The following is a 14,358-nucleotide window of genomic DNA, read 5'->3' on the forward strand; positions in this document are numbered from 1 at the left end:
TCGATCGCGACTTCTCGATCGGCGATCTCTTTCTTTTTCGTGTCGAATATTAGACGGGCATGGGCACCTGCCTGCCTGCTTGCCTGACTGCCTGCCTGTACCTTCCTCTGTACCTTTCTGGTTATCTTATCGTCACGAAGATCGAAGAGCGCGCCACGCGGTCTGCTTTCCGGCGTCGCCGATGAAGCCGCCGGCGAAATACGTCGCATCTCTTCACCGAGAGTCTTTCGGCTCTTTTCTGTCCATCGCTCGTTTCAAGGAAGTTGCAAATCGACACGTTTCATCAATTTTGTCACGAGATTTTTGTACATTGAATACTTGTCAAATTACTATATTTTCTAGCTGCGAAGATCTCTGTAATATGGAAAAGAAAGATACAAAAATCACTGGAATCTGAAATAAAGATCTCATACATCTGTGCTACGTTTTTCGTCGCTTCAAACTTGTTCAAAACCCAGGATATCAGTTCGATTTTATTCTACGATAAGTCAGTGTTGTCGGAAAACTATTTTCTACAAAGTTGCTGAAACAGATTTTCTTCTTTTTTTCATTTCAACTTCGTGAAAAAAAAGTGTTCAACTTAAACACCATACAACTCAATGTATAAGTACTAATAAATTCTTGACGATATTGTGGCCGAGATTCAAGGTTGCAAGTGAAAGCAGTCAGTTATTTAAGAAAAAAAAATGTTGCACGTTCAATTTCACTGGCTATTACCTGTAATTTACAAAACAGAAGCTCTCGTTATCCACTTTCCGTGTTTCACCGGGCTCGAACATTATCACTTTTAAATATTTAAAGTAATAAATTCCCGTGAAATGGAATTTGTATTGTGAACTTGATAAAGACCAGGCCGAATAATTTATGGAATCTATAATAAAGATATCGATCTAAGTGCAAATATCTATTTGCAATTGTTGTTCGGTAGAATTGAGAGATAATTGAGTTTGGTCGAGAATTGCAAAAAAAGTTTTGAACTCTGCAATGAAGCAATGCAAGATTGCCAAGCCGATCATCGTCGATTGTAAATCGTGCAATAAAGTTCGAATCCATTATTCAAAAGGCCATTACTCGAGCATTAATAATTATACCGTTTGACAATTAGCTTCGCTAGACGAGCCATCGACCTGTAGCTTGTAAGTGTCGACTTGCATAATCCAACGGAAAAAGAGAGAGAGGGAGAGAAAAAAGCTGATTCCAGACAGGGGATATGAATATCCATTCACCTTTGACAGCGAACACGTCCTAAAGACTCTTCTCCGTTCACAATCAATCCTCCGTTTTGAGCGCGGTTATTCGAACGGTACGGCAGTCGTGAAGAAAAGTTTTACGAACGAACTTGAAACTGAATTCACTACAGCAGTTTCCAGGACATTATCAATCCCCGACATCGAATAGAACGCTTTGAGAAAGAACGGAAGGTTTTCAAAGGACAATTTATCAAACCCAATGCTCATCTTATTTGCAGACGTTCGTAAAGCTGTTCCGAAAGGTTTGGAAAAGCTTCCACTCATGTATCTGCGGCAACGATTATCACCACTAATAACGAACACTGTTAGGGTACAACGATTCAAATATTCGTCGAGAATGAACCGTGGCGATAAAATCTGGGTTCTTGATGCCCCGTAACGGAGCGTAAATATCGTTTAACGGGCAAACGGAATTCGATGAAAACGCCCAGCGCCGGTACACCTGACCTGCGTATAGCTGGGTGGCCTCGGCCATTACGGATAACAATTACTCATCCGATTTTACTGCCTCTCCACCCTTTCGTACGAAGAAAGGCGTAGTGCCACGTAGAGATGCGTGCTCGTGCTTCCATCGCGGCTCTAGTCTTCTTAATGGGGAAAAAATGGCACGGGTTATAACCGAGGAGAGCCTTGAAGCGTTCTGATCAACATCTCGAGTTACGTTCTCCGCACTGCAGTTCTCCTATCAAAGAAGCTCGTAGCGTGGATAAAACGGAAATACCTGTTCCAAATGGACGAATGGCCTTGAAATTTGCGAGCTACTACTTCAGACGGACCGCAACGTTTGGCTAAGACATTTTATTTGAATGGAAATAGTTTGTATTCCGAAAACAGTCTTTTAAAGTTTTATTTCAGAGATATCCTTCCGTTAGGTTTTTTTTTTCCTGTGATTTAAAAAAAAATAAGTGTAACAATCATCTTGACCTCATGATTTATGTGGGAAAGAAATCTTGGACATGTAAGTCGATTAAGGAAACCTCAATTTTTGTAACGACGTTTTGGCCTTTATGTTGGGGGGCACTTCTCAGGACACTTCTTTATTTTGCTTAAACATCTACAACAAGAAGCTTCGGGACCCAAAAATTGAGGTTTCCTTATTCGACCTACATGTATCCAAGATTTCTTCTCACGTAAAAAAGAAGTATTTCAAGTAAAAGGGGAAACAATGTCGCTTTTAAACGAAACATCGTTATCGGTACCCAAAAACATGCCTTTGACATTAATCGGTGCAATCATCAGGGTGGCACAACGGATCACCGAAGACGTGGGTCTTCCCTTGAAAAGTTTTAACATACTCATGTACGTCTTATCGGATGTAATCTTCGAATTTAGATAGGAGTAGGAAGACCAATAATCGAGATACCATCAGATGTACCTTCTGGCCATGGAAGACATCGCTCGAACAAATGACTGCAGCATCGATCAACCATCGAGACAAGCCCCTGGTGGGCCTTAGGGTTAGACACAGCAGATACGTGCCTGCAACTTACAGCAAGAATTCTTGTAACACATGCTTTCCTACGCGTTTAATCGTTGCAAGAACAAAGATTGGTTGGAAGAATCGATTCGAATGGATTTGTAGCGCTGATGTAAACATTGATAGCAATACCTAGAAGAAACTGTAAAAGATACCTCGTGTTGGTAATGAAAACCTCCAATATCGCAATATCTTCACCAACAGGTATTCGAAAAATGTTGTTTCTTGCGGAAATTAGATTATCTGTAAACACGAGCAGAATCTTCTTTTCGTTTGCTTTTGCACTTGGAAAATCCGACATTTCCAATCATCTGTCGCTATTTCAACTATAACACAAGACGCCTTTTTCTTCTTATCTCATTTACGATAATCATAATCAGACGTAGCAGCGACGAAAGTCTGTTCAATTGAAAATGATGCAGAATCTGCAGGAAATATGGCTTTATTTGAAATTGCACCGCGTCGTATGACATTATTTCAAATCAAACCTGCTGCTATTGTGACATGCTTTTATGCAATATTACCAGTGTAATTTAACGTAAGCGCTAGAGTTCCCGGTGACGAAACCGGTTCAATTTTTGAACGGTATAACATGGTATGTGTGCCGCACAGCACAATGTCCGCATAACTTCCAATCATCTTCCGAGGTCTTGGATTTAAACGAACGCGAATTACCACCAAGTATATTTTATAATTAACCTCGTATAACTGTCGCTAGTCACTGCACGATTCGTCACTCGAGTCGAGATAGTAAGTAATTGAAGGTCCGATACAATTATTATTGCCTTGTTATTAATTCAATTTATTAGGAAGATTATCTCGAACCGCTGTTATTTATGAACAGGCTTCGGGAGCAATCGAAGCAAAAAATTATCGAATGAAAAAAAAAAGAGAAGAATTATGAAGCGAACGTACTGCAGAGACTAAGGCTGAAAACTCTCGAGTCGAATTTAATTCCAAACAATAAATCCTTGACACAGAAAAAAATTGAAAATCACGATTTCCGAGTGGAAAATAAGTAATTTCAGAATATTTTCATTCTTATCTAAATTTTTGACACTTAAAGCGAGAAATTTATCTAGTTTTAATTTTAATTATTCGTAGCCTTTTTACTTCACAAATCGCAGATGATCAATTATTCCCTCAGCTTTTCAGCTAATCACTAAAAAAACTGTTTGAAAAATAGTTATAATTAGTTGTGAATTCGGCCGATGATGTTACGCAAGATCGTAACTCTGATTTATCATTATAGTAAAAACGTGTCAGTCGAATAGCGTACGATCAAGATAATATTCAATTAATACGTAAGGGAGAATTTAAGGTTTGACTATTCTTAAGTACCTTCACCTATATAACCGGCTGCATTCCGAGGTTGAAGAAACTTGAAATACTTGTGTATAAATATACGGTACGGATAAAAAATAGAATTTATTGTGAGCGGGCCACTTTTCATTCGATAAAGTAAGTCCTAATCGTGATAAGTACAGGTTTCTGGTGTTCGATATTCATTGTAGGTTTTTTGTTTTTTCGTTCGTCATCCGAGCACTCAGGAAACACTATTTCTCGCTATCTATCGGCTTAATTTAACAGAGTCAGTTTTCCGATGGACAGAGGTGTTTTTTAATTAATGCTTCTCCCGTGATGACTCAGGTGTTCAGAATAAATAGTCAATTAATTAAGGATGAATTGGTCGCACCAGCTGCGTGGATAGTGTCGAAAAAAAAAAAAAAGAAATCGTTTGAAAAATCTCTAGCGATGTTACTTACACCAATGCCTGTAAACACGAATAAAATGACACTTCTACTATGAGATCGAAATGATGTTGAGAAAATTTTAGTAAAAAGGTTTGTAGTTTGGAACGTTCCAGGTTTCAACTTTGCGACAATTTTTGCTACATTACATAGTCAATCCTTAATTTGTTGATGCGTGTCAATCGTCCGCGCACAGCAACGTGTCAAGAAATTCATGCTTTTCTCCCACGCCGAGAGGAGAGTTGAGAATTTAATGAGCTTGACAACAAGTGTGGGCCTTACACCTCAAGGTGTGGCCTTTGTCATTTTAATTTCAATGCTTCTTATGCATTCCTCGCGAGACAACCATCAGTACTGTACGAAAATAAAATCGACTCGTTATAACATGCGGATTCCTATAATATTTTATCAAAAACAGACACAAGCTGTCGTGAAATTTAATGGCAATTCCGATATTAAGTATTCTTATCATTGTCACGACGTAAAAAGATGGTCATAGTAATGCGATTTAAACCTTAGTTCAATTTTCGTGTTTTGGATCATGTAAGTCCTTGTCGTTTGTATAAAATGAACGCTACAATTCTGTTACAACGACTTAAACTTTTATCTATATGTAGGTTGAAAGTTTTACAGCGTGGCTAACGCCATGTTAGTACGAGCAGTAATTTTCACGTTCGCCAAACTCCGAGCGTTGATCGTTAATTCTCAAGATTTCGAATATCGAATCCGATACAAACATGAATCATGCACAATATTTCCGTGGTGTAATAACTCCGATAAGTAAAGCCGTGATCAATTTTCCATCCGCACCTGCAGCGCAACGACCCGGTCTCGCAATATGAAAATTCCTGAACGTTGCACAATGTAATCTTTGCCGGATAATTTCTGCAGGCTACGCTCACAATCAGTGTCAGACAATCTGCAGATTCATGCACCGTTGGAACAAAAATGGTCATTGCACATTCTCCGTGTAAATTGCAACTGCTGCAGGTTCGTCATACTGTTCTAAACAGTACGAGCCTTAATTACAGGGTAGAGATACGCGGCGGGAATAATTTTTAGATTTTGCAACAATCACGCTACTCGAGGTAATTGCCACAATAAGAGAAAGACGAAGTCGAGACGTTGTGCGCAGTGCATACATTCGTCTAAGACTTGCGGAACGATCATTTTAATGCCGAATTGGAATTGCCGGTGAAATTTTGCTGCCGTCGTGTTGAGATTAAAAAAAAAAGGAAAAATTGGAAGAATTAACTTGCGGGCAATGCAGTTATCTAGTTTGTCATTTTTCTAAAAACTTTTACCACTTTATTCCGTGACTCGTTATTAGAAGATCGTGACAAAATGTCAGAAATTGTAGAAAACTTCGGTTCGAGTATTGAAACATTAAAAATATTGAATTTGTGTTTGTTACTCGAAAACAAAGTCTCTAAAATTCTCGAAATTTCACCAACAACTTCCTATCGTCACAGGGGATAATATTTTTGGAATAAACGACTGCTTGGATAGGGTTTTTCGTGTGGAAATTGATAAGCAAATAGCCGTGCGGTTCATTCGTATTACGCATGTTCAATCGGATTATTTTCTGCACCATCACGATACCATTGTACGGCCATTTACTACAGCGAAGTTGTAACTTTTTTATAAATTCATTCTTTCCTTGTTACCTCCCACGCTGGGGTAAAGAGGTATTATGTGTGTATAATACCAATGCTAACTTTGGCGAATGAGAAATCCGACCGTCGACCGCCTTAGGTTACTCTTCATGTGCTCGTTGAGATACGTTCGTTCGCATGCAGTGCTAATAATAGTCAGCCGCAAGTAGCGCCGTTGATGCGTGGGCGAATTGTGTGCCGATTTTTCTTTTCCTTTATCTCTTTTTTGTTTTTTTATTCCCTAGGAATTCTTCGTTGTTATACCTTGATTAAATCAGGCTTCATAGTTTTTCAAATTTCAATAATTATTAGAAGAAACGTCCGCACGCGAGAGTTTTTGAAAGTTTGGAAAAATTCAGTGCAAGTTTAATTTTACGAGAGAAAACAATTTTTTGTAAAAAAAAACAAAAAAAAAAAAAAAAAACAGACGTTCTCTTGTGTATATGATGAATATAAATGGATAACCGCAAGTGCTTGTCACTTTACTTATACATACATACGCACAGTTAACGTAAATGTTTACGCAATACATTGATTAGGGTAAAAATTCCTGGATCGAAAACTACGAAGGAAAAGAATAGAAACCAGGCGTCTCGGGCGTTAAATCATTGCTCGACCAGGATAAAAGCCTTGACTGAATTAAACATGTAAATTTTTGCTACTGACAATAAGCATGCCGACACACGTGATCATTTCTTGCAGCCAGACACGCGTACAAATCTATTATATGTAAGTACATGTGTACTTGGTACAAAATGATTCATTATGGATACGAAGGTTTCCGACTTTATTGTTAGTACGGTGTAAATGGGGAGGAAATCAAGGCAGAGTGAAAGTCTGACTGCGCATGAGCGAGTCTTTGACGGATATTCATGCAGGTTGGCCAACTGAAACTTCAGCTACGAATTGCGGTGCAAACTGTATGTTGGTGATGTGAATTTTTTAAGGTAGTTGGGTAGCGACAGTAACGCCATCCGACGGATAATAGTGAGCACTGTATTCCTCAAACAATCAGAAAATAAATTTGAGGAACGACGCGTGATTTTCTTGTGTTGTAGTCTGCTTGAACTCTCGCTATAATCTTTATTTTTGTGAATCAAAACGTCTGATCAGTTACGATTTAAGGGGAGATTCGCGAAAGAATAATAAAAATAAAGTGTTTTAGCGATATCATATCTAAACAGCAGAAAATAAATAATTTGAACACCGCGCGTAATTTGCATACTTGCGATGTTGCCAAATCTATAATCTAATCGAAATCACAATGGAAGTTTTCTTTTTTTTTTTAGATTATATTTTTAATTATTAATCCTAAATGTCCATCTTACCTTATTCAATATTTTTGACCCGTCCAGCGTCCCCAACATTTTATTCTAAATCAACCAACTCGAAACTATCAGTTTTTATCCCAGTCCCTATCTACACAATGTAAAATAGCTCAAGTTTGAAATCAAAACACTCAGTATCTAAATGGTAAAACATTTTCAAACTTTACAGGATTGTTTAAAATTACTCAAAAACTTATGTAAATAAAACTCATGTGAATTAAACATTTCCGAAATTATTGCCCAACCACCTTAAACAGATTTCAAATAATTTATGTAATGATTTTGGCAGACTCGGAAAACTTTATTGCATGCTGATTGATTACTGATGCGAGTCATCAAAAGTACACAATTGCAATTCGCCACTTTAAATGCGAGAGAATGACTCATCATGCCTCGTTTCGAGGAAGTTGGCACCCCTGTTTCACAGAGAAAAATGACCGACCATTGAAGTTCATCTATTTTACGTATGCGCAATCGGTCACTTAGTCTGATGATTTTTACAGATTCCTCTCGGCATACCGGGACGATCTCTTGAAATTTGAAAATCAACCGCGCATGCGCCAAATAATTCAATACCATTGGTCGGCGAAATCTTCTCGCAGCGATATTTTTTTCTGCGATGCAAGCGAGCCAACGTACGGAAAATGAGTACGTTTGAATTTTCAAAGAGCATAAGCATTAAATTCCGACCGTTCCTTGAAGAATCAACTTTCCGATCCAATAACAAATGCTTCCAAAACCTTTCCGAGTCACTACCTCAATTATTTGAGATTCTAACCTCGAAAATTCGTATCAACTGCATCGCCGCCAGAAACAGAGTTTGACAGCTGAAACTCGGGATGGCCAGCCTGCACGAACAGCCGATAAAACTCGCGCATGCGCGGTTGATTTTCAAGTTTCAAGAGATTGTCCCGGCATACGCTGGCATGCGTGTAAATTATTACATTATACTATATTCACCACTTTCACCGAAATTTGGTCATTGAGTTCTTTTCGCGCCCTAGTCGTTCTTGATTTCATATCAAGATTCCAAAATCTTTTTTAAAACAGCAAAAACAATTTAGCAGATTCGCATAACGAATATCTCCGATATATTTTTGAGATCGAAATCACGCGGCCGGAATCCGGTAGGTAATGCATAACAGCGACGGGCGGTTATGACATCGATTAATCGTTCGGAAGCCAAATTTCTCAAATCATATACCCAAGGACTCGTATTCTGGCACGGAAAAAATCTACGCAGACATTCTTTCCATGACACGTAACAAATTGTTAGCTTTACCGCTATGACGAATATACACGAATTCCTTGGTCTTGCAGCGAACGCGTCTAGGCGTAAGGATCAAAGTTTATTTTGGCAAAGGCCAAAGTCATTTATAATCGAATTAATAGTTCGGAGAGCATCCACTTTTCACAGAAGAGCTTATGCTCGGATGCCGTTTTTGCAATTTATTCTTTTATTTGTTTTGTTCTATGTAATCAAACACATCCAAACACATCATTCATTCACGAGTCTATTCTCATTTGTGTTTTGTTGTTGTTGTTGTTGTTGTTGTTGTTGTTGTTGTTGTTGTTATTATTATTATTATTAACCAGATTGCTTGACAAAACTTAATATAAAAGTACTTCAAAATAAAACAAAAAATTACAATGAAAGTTATTTGGTAACGGTTTACAAGGCATTGTTATTGCACATCAGTATTTCTTAAATAATTCCAATTGATCTTTTTGCAGTTCCTGCTTTTTATATTTTTTATAAAATTTTGGGACTATTGAAGTTCCACGGCAATATACTTGTAACTTATCCTTCCAATTTCTTTTTCTACTTCGTCTAATTTAGAACACTGTTATGTACACTCTATATTAGACTAATTACTGTTTTATTGGCTGATCCTCAAATATCCCATAAGTAGCAACACTATAGTATATTCCGTACACAATGATTCTTGATAATACATGTAAAAGGTATTTAGTGTTTCGATAAGTGTTCCATGATTGACCGTATGAAAAGCTTCAGCTAAATGTAAAAATACTGCTGCCGTTGGTCTACTTTGATATAAATTTTCTAAAATAATTTCAGTTACTTTAGCGATTACATCTTTTGATCCAAATCTCATCTTAAAGCCAAACGGCGAGTTTGAAAGGATTTTATATTTCTTTAGGAAACCTGTGATTCCAACATACAACAGCTTCTCGTAAATTCTTGCAAAATTAGATATACGTGAAATGGGTTTGTAATTACTAGGGAAGTATTTATCACAATTCTTAAAAACAAGACCTATTATTAGGCTCGAGAAAAATTGAGCTTTTGACTAATTTAAATTTACGTACATTAGCTTCGTTACTTATAGTTTTTATATTGCTTCATAACTTTTTCCCTACCCCAAAAAATTATTCATTCAAATGATTCGCCATATTCTCTTTGCCTTCAATTTTATCCCTTGGAATATAAAAATTTCTTTCATGTTTACCCAATTTTTTTTTATTCGCATATGACCAAATTCTCTTGTGATCAATAAATTGTAAAAATCTGGTTATCTGCGTTTTTTCTATTTTTTATACAAACGCTCTTTTTCCATTACACATCCAATGAATTCGTTAGTTATCCAATCTTTTTGTTTGTGTTGTTTTTCTTACTGACTTTAGGAACCAATAGCTTTAGTAAATATGGCCTTACATTGTTCTACGAAAATATTTTTTCATATTGCATCTAAATTTTATAGCCAAGTAATTAAATCTATAACATAAGCCCTGTGAACCTAGATTCGAGTATGTACTACTTTATATGTTGAACAGGAAACTTTTTGTTCGTGGACACCATTTTTCATATACACATCCTGACTTTCAACTGAACAGTGCAGTCAGTGAAAAAATTAATTGTGTAACTATTGGGACATCGTTAAATACAGTTCCCAACCTATGTCTTATTATCAACATCAAATCAGAAGCACGAGTGGTTCTTACATACTGTAAATAAAAAAAAAAGAGAACAAAAACGACTAATTCGCTTGGCGGGTAAAAAATAAAATAAGACGATACAAGAATCACTGGAAGAAGATTCTCATATAATTACATATAATGAAAGACGAAAGTGGTTATAATTTGTGCATCCAACGATTCAATTGACGAGCGTCTGTATACCATTCGCAATTCCGTAGAAAGATTTTGTCATAATTCATTTCAAGAAGATGTACACAAAACGATTAATCATCTGCCCACCTAATCACTGATCAATATTCATTGATCAGGTCTAATCGATTTACGAAAAAGGGCTGATTCATAAATAAACACTAACGACACGTCACATACTTATAATGTATACCATATCCGTACATTATACGAGATACGCGTATACATGTATACGCATATAAACTAGCCTTGATGAATTGACGCCTCAATCAATTGCCTGCATTTTGTTATTTTTATATCTTCTTCTCATCGGCAATTAATCCTTCCTTTCAGATAACATCGACGACGAGGCGCCGGCACTTTTGATCGACGATACTTCCGGCCCGAAGATTTACGTCGGCGAGCATCCCAGGCGGGAAAGACGTTCTATATACCGAAATTCTCACGCCGAAGAATCCAGAGAGGATTACTACACTGACAGTGACGATTTTGGGAGGGATGATGTCAGCGAGTTCGTCAGACACGGCGATCAGCGGCAATTCTTGGGGCAATATCAGCGGCCCCGTAACAGGTTATATTCTCTATAATCCATTTTCACCTGCTGCCGAGTTTCGGGCATTGATCGTTTCAATTGGTCACTGTGCGACACGCGATCAGGATGTAATCCGAGAAACATTAAAATGATCGTAAAGTCTCAATACAATAATTCTTATATCATTGACGAATAACTTTATAAGCTTAGAATATTGTTTAATTTATGCTTTCAGGTACTTTCCTAACGAACGTCGAATAAATCCTCTGCAGAAATATCAAAACTACGAAATCGAGGATCCTTTTAGTTCTTGGAGACCACGGCGAGCTCTTCCTCAGGAGTATTTCATCGAAATAATGGTCGTTGCCGATGCGAAGATGGCCGAATACCACGGGGAAGGACTACAGAACTACATTCTCATCCTGATGAGCACCGTGAGTATAATAATTTTTACCAATTTATCTCGCAAGAATTATCGTTACTCGTGCAAGTCTCGTCAGCGTTTTGTTGGTTCATAATTGAGTAGCCGGCATTTGAGCCGATTAAAAAACGAATTATTAATAGTAAAAGTATTTGATCTCTTCTACTTGCCCCCTGTCACTCCGTATTTGAATGCAACAGACCGAGAGGAGACGCTGAAACTTAGCAGGCAATGCGATCTATTGCGCATGCGCAAAATAATGAAACTATTGGTCAGCGAGATTGTATCACGGTAATACTTTCGACCGCAAAGTATAGGAGCCAAGTTACTTGAAACGGGGTATGAAATGTCAAATTCTCCTGCGTCAAGTGGCAAATTACAATGATGTTGCTACGATTGTAACATAGATAGACAACTATAGTTAGCCGTATGTAGTACCATAAGATAGACGCTACCCGCTAGGCAACAGTCCCATATATAATATATATATATACCCAGACTACTGTAAACACACTCACCTGAATAAACGTCTTTGTTATAACTTAAAATATATTCTTGATTATCGTAAAACTACTAAACTACGTTACAATGACGACTCGTAGCAGTCATCAGTCAGTTTACAATGAAAGTTTGCTAAATCTTCCCAAATCACTACTACATTAACTACTTGCGATTAGTTTCACTCAAAGTAATCTGCGCCACCTACATAACCTCTATCAGCCGCGCATGACGGCTTGAATTTCAGTTGGTCAGCCTGTATGAAAATCGTACAAAGCTCGCGCATGCGCAAGTCCAATTTTCACAATCTGCCAAGTTCCACAGTTTTCCGTCGGTATACAATTCAAAACTTTCTAAGAAGCAGAGGAAACGTACAACTCAATATTGTATCCACTGAATAAAAAATATGAAGATATCGTTAATCACTGCAGGGAAAATCATATCATATAAAAATGAAACGAGATTCCAATTGCAACAGGTTCGTACTTCAGAGGGTTGAGTACAATGTAGTTATCAAATGGTAGAATCTCTTACCGGTTTATAAAAGTGTCATTAATCATCGAGCTCTCATTGATCGCGGATCCACGAGTAAAACATTATGCAAATCGATTCGTGGCCAAGTTTTCCGTGCCCTGATAGTTTTTTTCTTTCCTTTCTCTTTTTTTTTTTTTTGATCTTTCTCGTTCTCCTTCGTAAGTTTTCGACACAGCCATGATCGTTGCATGAAATACCGTGAACAAGATACCACCGGGCAGGCCGTCCTTCATTCTTGATAGTTACATGCACCTGTATTATGTCCTATCATATGCGCGAATCGCAACCACCTTTTTTGGACACTGAGAGAATCGTGTATTGTGATTAATTTGATACACGATTTGATACATCTCGTGCCTACAATCGCACATAATTATTGTCTACCTTAAGCTTGTATTGTTTTCATTCTTGTAATCAGTTTCACACTTACACACATCTAACGTAATATTCATACAGAAGAATCTTGCAATTGTACTAAGATACGGCAAAACATGTAAAGCAGGAAAGAGATCGCTTGTGTGATGAATCGCTGAGCAGCCTAGCGTGTGTAACGCTCTGGATCGAATACTTCAGGATATATAATCCCTTCCTTCCAGATACATTTTGTACCGATATATGAATACCCGCGGAGAATAAGGTGCTCGATGCAAATGTCACCAGCGATGCGAATAAATTCCATTATACTCGTACCTATTGGCGTCCAGGTCATTGTCAGCTCCTTGATTCCATCGGCAGGATATAATTTATTGCGAATAGGACATGTGCCGGAACCAGAAATGCGAGATTTTCACATGGATACTTGCGTAGGCATAAATCAGATTCTCTCTATAGTTACTCACCGTATGTATACACGCAGAGAAAGGATTTTCTGAATTTACAAAGCATGTCGAAGAAATGTGGCAAAAGAAACGTTTTGTTGATTTAATGTCATTTAATCCGATACAAACGTCATTAGAATGATAATTTTGGTCGTTCAGTGATACCACCTTTATTTGAATCAGCAAAAATATTTTTTCACCATATTTGGAGAATCCAACGAATCCTTTCTTTCTCCGCGTGTATTCTTTCAAAACAAAACCGTTGGTTATAATACTTAAGGTAACATCATTGAGAAATCATTGAATGTGGACTATGAAACTGGAAACTGATGATAACATTTTTCTTCGATAACGAACGTCATAAAAAGACACTTCGTTTCGTAGCTAGAGATTGAGGTTATGTTGATAGCCAAAATAAGTGAAGTTTCACTCGGTCGGTAAAAACTAACTATATCAGCCTTCCAAGGTCTACATGCATCGTGAGGTGCACTAGCCAAGGGTGACTTATAAAGCATAGCTGGAATTTGATCTCCCTGCTGAGGATCAATCAATCATTAATCATGACAGTACAACGTGTATAATGTACGAGTGATCAAGCCTCCATGGCCTGTTGATCAAACTGCAGATCACTCCAGTCATTTAAAATGGTGATTCCGTTGTGACTCGACTTGCGCTGAGAATCTCGAAGGATGGTTGATAAAATGAGCGTGTAATAAATTATAATTAATCACATTGCTATCGGGAGGAAGAATGCAGCTGTTATGGTTCGTTGTATAAATACCGTCCGAGTGAAAAACGAATACGAAAATAAAATGTTTTCACTTCTCGGTAGAATCGTGAGGTTGGTGCAGACAGATCGGTGATTAAACCGATATTTCACCATTACGAAATACATTAATATGTTACAGTGAAAATAAAACGAGGTGAAACCTTGTAACTGTTACATAACAGCCATAAGTTGCTCG

General features: G+C 37.6%; 1 protein-coding gene across 4 annotated transcripts in view; it reads left to right on the plus strand.

The window, feature by feature from the left end:
- LOC124300141 (A disintegrin and metalloproteinase with thrombospondin motifs 9-like) overlaps positions 1–14,358 on the plus strand; it is a 180,027-nt gene that overhangs the window by 143,455 nt on the left and 22,214 nt on the right. For all 4 annotated transcript variants that reach the window (XM_046753840.1, XM_046753842.1, XM_046753841.1 and 1 more), the window contains 2 exons: positions 10,924–11,161; positions 11,358–11,556. In XM_046753840.1, coding sequence (XP_046609796.1) covers positions 10,924–11,161; positions 11,358–11,556 — 437 coding nt within the window. The remainder of the gene's footprint in view (positions 1–10,923; positions 11,162–11,357; positions 11,557–14,358) is intronic.

This window comes from Neodiprion virginianus, chromosome 3 (assembly GCF_021901495.1).
Source record: "Neodiprion virginianus isolate iyNeoVirg1 chromosome 3, iyNeoVirg1.1, whole genome shotgun sequence".
NCBI classification, from domain to species: domain Eukaryota; kingdom Metazoa; phylum Arthropoda; class Insecta; order Hymenoptera; family Diprionidae; genus Neodiprion; species Neodiprion virginianus.